The 5,526-nt window shown below is 46.0% G+C and overlaps 1 protein-coding gene across 1 annotated transcript; it reads right to left on the minus strand.

The window, feature by feature from the left end:
- Nucleotides 1-410: 410 nt before the first annotated feature.
- APOL6 (apolipoprotein L, 6) lies at nucleotides 411-5,318 on the minus strand. Its single transcript, XM_011961142.1, has 2 exons — nucleotides 5,253-5,318; nucleotides 411-3,110 (listed from the first exon to the last, which is right to left on the minus strand). Exon 2 carries the CDS (start codon nucleotides 2,888-2,890, stop codon nucleotides 2,183-2,185), a length of 708 nt encoding a protein of 235 aa, XP_011816532.1. The 5' UTR covers nucleotides 2,891-3,110; nucleotides 5,253-5,318; the 3' UTR covers nucleotides 411-2,182.
- Between the last annotated feature and the right edge of the window lie 208 nt (nucleotides 5,319-5,526).

The raw sequence follows: 5,526 nt of genomic DNA on the forward strand, positions 1-5,526 counted from the left end.
ATTTGGGTAGGTAAAGGAAAATTACAGTCAAAGGGGGATTGTTCTCTGGCTGGCAGGAGTGGGGGTCACAAGGTGCTCAGTGGGGGAGCTTTTTGAGCCAGGATGAGCCAGGAAAAGGAATTTCACAAGATAATGTCATCACTTTAGGCAAGGACCGGTCATTTTCACTTCTTTTGTGGTGGAATGTCATCAGTTAAGGCGGGGCAGGGCATGTGCACTTCTTTTGTGATTCTTCAGTTACTTCAGGCCATCTGGGCATATATACGTGCAAGTCACAGGGGATGTGCAAGTCACAGGGGATGCAATGGCTTGGTTTGCGCTCAGAGGCCTGACACTATCCCTGTCACCAAGAGATACATGACTGTATTCTTCTTCTTCTTTTCTTTTCTTTTTTTTTTTTTTTTGAGAAGGAGTTTCATTCTGTCACCCAGACTGGAGTGCAGTGGCATGATCTTGGCTCACTGCAACCTTTACAGCCTGGGTTCAAGCGATTTTCCTGCCTCAGCCTCCTGAGTAGATGGGATTACAAGTACCCTGCCACTACATCTGGCTAATTTTTGTATTTATAGTAGAGACAAGGTATTGCCATGTTGGCCAGGCTGGTCTCAAAATCCTGACCTCAGGTGATCTACTTTTATCAGTGTAATTACACTTTCTCAGTGTCATAAGGCAAACTTTGCTCACCGTACACTTCCTGCCCCTACCCCCTCCCATGGCCTGTGTCTCTACCTCCTCATCAGAGGCCCCACTTCCTGTAGCTTGGGGTGCTATTTAAGCTTCCGCCATCTGGCCCACATTAAAAAATGTATATGCCTTTTCTCCTGTTAACCTGTCTATTGTCAGCTTATTTTACAGATTCAAATTCTTAAACCTTCAAGGTCTAGAAAGGAAGTTCCTTCTACCCCTCCAGTAGTATAAAGAAGTGGAGCCTTTTGGTAGGTGATAGAGTCATGAGGGCCCTGCCTTTAGGCATGGAATTAGTGCCTTTATAAAAGAGACCCAGGGGGGCCTGTTTGCCCCTTCTGCCATATGAGGACACAGCAAGACAGTGCCATCTGTGAAGCAGAGTGAACCTTCACCAGATACAGAATCTGCTGGTGCCTTGATTTTGGACTTCCCAGCCTCCAGAACTGTGGGTTTCTGGATACATCTCTGTTGTTTGTAAATTACCCCATCTAAGGTATTTTGTTAAAGCAGCACAGACTAAGACACTTGGCAAGTGACATAACCTCCTTGGCTTAGTCATCTTTGGTTACTATAACAAACTAGTAACGAACTACTATAGATTGAGTTGCTTACACCACAGAAATTTATTGTTTCACAGTTTCAGAGGCTAGAAGTCCCCGGCTGAGCTGCTGATTCATTCAGTTCCTGGTGAGGGCTCTCTTCTTCTGCCTTGCAGATGGCTGCCTTCTTGCTGTGTCTACAAATAGCCTTCCTTCAGTGCAGGTGTGCAGCAGGGGTGGGGAGGTCCTCTTGTATTTCCTCTTCCTCTTATAAGGAGGTCAATTCCATTGGGTAAGAACCTCACCCTATGGCCTCATTCAACCCTAATTACCTCCCAAAGGGTCCATCTCTAAATACAGCCACATTTTGGTTTAGGACTTCAACATATGAATTTGGAGGAGGAGACAATTTAGTTCCTAACTCTCCCTGTGGCTCAGTGACCTCTTTGTTAAAACTGGGAAGACCCGGCTGGGCATGGTGGCTCATACCTGTAATCCCAGCACTTTGGGAGGCCAAGGTGGCTGGATCACTTGAGGTCAGGAATTTGAGACCAGCCTGGCCGAAATGGTGAAACCCTGTCTCTACTAAAAATACCAAAATCAGCTGAGCGTGATGGTGTATGCCTGGAATCCCAGCTACTTGGGAGGCTGAGGCAGGAGAACTGCTTGCACTCAGGAGGCAGAGGTTTCAGTGAGCCGAGATCATCCACTGCACTCCAGCCTGGGCAACAGAGACCCTGTCTCAAAACAAACAAACAAACAGGGGAGACCCTTTTCCCAGCAGATAGGCCTTAAGGAGCATTGAGGGATAAACAGAAGGCATGCCTAGGTCTGTCCAGGACAGGCACCCTCATCTCCAAGGTGTACTTGATATTATTTGGACCTCCCAGGCCATTGTATGCCATGTCCTAAGGAACATTCATGTAAACTTTACATATCCACAGACACACACACACTCACACCCACACATGCTCCCTTAACCCCTTCCAGTAGGCCTTGGTTTCACAGGTCCCAGTTAAATCCTTCCCCACCCCTCTGGCCCTTGACCTTACTTTCTGTTGCAAGCTCTTGTAGCACTGGGTGAGTTCTGTGAGTTTCCTCTCCAGCTCCGAGGCCGCGGCTCTCAACTCTTCTGCAAACTTTGTCCTTGCTCCTTCCTTCAGGTGCTTCCATTCCTTTGAGAGAGCGACCCAGTCAAGGCCAAGGGAGATGACGGACATCACACCTCTCCGCAGGCAAGCATTTTTGGTCATCGCCAGTGTTTCCCCAAAGGCCTTTTGTATCTGCTTGCTGATCCGGGGGGAGACTCGGCCAGTGGTCAGAAGACACTTGCTAGCACTGGCCAAGCTTGGGTCAGCTCTGAGTTTCTGAAATGCATGGATGTTTTTCTTGGCATACTTCAAGGTGTTTACACCATTATAGGTAATCTGTGCAGCAGCTGTGACATAGTCTGCCCTGTTTTCCTCATCCTCTCTGTCCTCTTGGTCATGGGTGGGCAGTATGGCTTCAGCCTGTGCTTGGGCTTTTTTATTTTTGGATTTTTCCAACATACCACTCACGATGCTGGTGACCCCAGTTGCTGATGCCAAACCTCGACCAGTGATGTAGAGCAGTAGGCTTACTCCTCCTGTTACTGGGGCAAAGGCGAAACCCAGGAGGCTCATCACGTTACAGATGACAGCAGTAGAGTTGACCACTATGTTAGCCTTGGTGAATTTCTTGTGGGTTTTGTCAATATCCTCTGCAAGGGCACGGAGCTTGTCAATGTTCCCTTTTAGATCTTCTTTCAATCTGGGAAATTCTTTCAAAAATATTTTTTCTTCGGGGGACAGATCTCTGTCTTGTAGCTCCACATCTTCACACAGAGGAACATCTTCCTCATCCCTGAGGAGAAATGAAATAAAGATTTTGCTTCAGCTTCCCAGATGGGAAACTACTTGTGGCTCTTGGATATTCTTGCCACTCTCAACTTCGAATCCTCCCTGCACCTCCCTACAAAATCCCCTGAAAAGTCCCAGAGCATTGTAGAGTAGTTCAACCTTTGCTGAAAACTACTGGTTCCGTGGAGAAAAGAAACACGTAAGAGGGGCATGTGGAAGGACAAATGTGAGTCAACCCAGCCTTGGCCAAGGAATGGGGAAGGAAGATTAAGTCCTGAGGTATGTCTTCAGCCTTGTTCAGAGAAAGCACAGCACTGCTGCAGAGGAGGGGCAGTGGGGAAATGTTAAAACCCCACTCAAGATAAGGAACTTGGGAACAACGGCAGGAGAGATCTGGGAAAAGTAGGAGAAAGAGAAAACAAGGTGGTGGGCAGGGGATGAGAGTCTCAGATGTGTACAAGTGAGTGGGAGGGTGGAGGGGGCCATATTGAGTCATACATCCTCCGCTCTGATGACCCTGAATCTGGCTACGTGGGGTGTGCCTCTGCTTCTCTCAGGAGTTGCACATTGAGAGTTGAGATAAATTATTATTCATGTCCTGAATGCTCTCCTTGTTCTTGGTCAGCTTTACTTGACCCTTCAAGCAGATGGGATTGGTCCTTCATGGAAGAAGTTTGAGACAAAGAGACCCAGGCCCCTCTTCCTCCAACATTTCACAGGATGAAGTAAGAAGGGATCTTTGCCAGGTCAGTTGGCTTTGACCTTCAAGGGAGAGCTGCATCAGGGTAAGAGCAAAGCCTACTGCTTGGGACATTTTCTCATGCAAGATGCCATTTGTGCATTTCTTTCAGGGTGAGCCAAGGAGGCCTGGTGATAACAGATGCCCTGGCCCAAAGGAGAACATCAGAGCTGGAGGGAACCCTGGAGAGGATCTGGGCCATCTCCTTTATGATTCAGTGGGGGGCCTCAAGCCCAGAGAGAAAAGAGGACACTCCCAAAGGAACATGCAAGGTAAAGATGGAGCGTTGGGTGGGCTGTGAGTCCTAAACTTGGTGCTTTCTGCCCTTCCTCTCACCTGTCAGTTGATGTCACGGCCTCCTCATTGAAGTATATGTATGTCCATAAATGTATTTATTTTTAAATCTCTCTTTCCACACACACATGCACAGAATTCCTCAGTGGGAAAGATAAGAAACTAAATATACCATCGAGCATATGTTTTAAGTATTAATGAATTAATAAATTTAGGCCCAATTATCCATTAATCCACAGATGTAAATCAGTTAACAGAGCAGAAGATCACCAGGGCTTGCAATGGGGAAGGGGTGGGATGAAGGCAAGCGGGGTGGCCCTGATGAAGAACCCCAGACATAAAAGATGCCATAGTTTAGCCCACCCTGATCTCTGTGTTTCCTCAAGGTATGCTAGACAAAAAGAAACAGCAAATAGATACGTAGCTGCAAAGATCAACAACACCACTGTATATTAACTGTAAAGTTTTGGTTTTAGCATGGCTGATAATTAACAGAAGCTTGACTTCATGTGTTTCTTAATTAAACCAAGCATCTCACATGTGAACATCTCTGCTCCAGTACATCCTGTATCAGCTGGTGATGTCTACTGGTACTGGATAACATTTCAGTCCAGTTCCATGAGATACTACACATAATTCACCTAATTCAGTCAGCAAATATTTGTTACTTGCACACATTGTGCAGGAGGCTGATTTACCGATAACTGGGCTTAAATTCATTAATTTGTTAACACCAAATGGCTTCCTTCCTTGGTGGTATATGAGCTGAAGAAATGGAGTTCCTGTCTTCAAGAGAGTTACAGAGATGAGGCTCCAGAGCGGAGCAACTTCTATCTTTGGAGTCTTATTGCCCAACACCATGTGACTGACTCAATCTTGACTTGCTCTCCAAAATATTTACTTTAGCTCTGTGAAGTATTTTTTTCCCTAAGGGAATGGATTTTCGCATGCGTAATAGAGACCAGTGGGAAGATAAGGCCCACTTCACAGCTAATCCTATCAGAGCACATGTATTCCTTATCGTGAGGATGCCTGCAGCATTTCGACAGAACCAGCCCTCTCCCTGGGGACTACGCCTTTTGGGTTACCTTTTCAAATCAACACCAGCCTCACTTTCTTCCTCTGCCTGGTTGTCCAGCAGCCTCTGTGGCACCAAATCTGTGTCCCCAGGAGTCAAATGATTTTCTGGTCAGGAATGTAGAAAAACAATATTACTGTACATATGATGAAACCTTATGAAATTCAGGTGTGGAGGGATTTTGGATTATGTGGTATCAAAATAACAACCATATAGCATACTAAATATTTGCAAACTATTATTTTAAAATTGCATGTTGAGGTATAGCTTACATACAATAAATGCATGCAGTGAAATAGTCAGTTCAAT

The sequence above is a fragment of the Colobus angolensis genome, unplaced genomic scaffold (genome assembly GCF_000951035.1).
Source record: "Colobus angolensis palliatus isolate OR3802 unplaced genomic scaffold, Cang.pa_1.0 Scaffold539, whole genome shotgun sequence".
NCBI classification, from domain to species: Eukaryota; Metazoa; Chordata; class Mammalia; order Primates; family Cercopithecidae; genus Colobus; species Colobus angolensis.

Coding starts and splice junctions, on each gene's coding strand:
- APOL6 (XM_011961142.1), bottom strand. CDS start 2,890: ATGAGCCTCCTGGGTTTCGCCTTTGCCCCAGTAACAGGAGGAGTAAGC.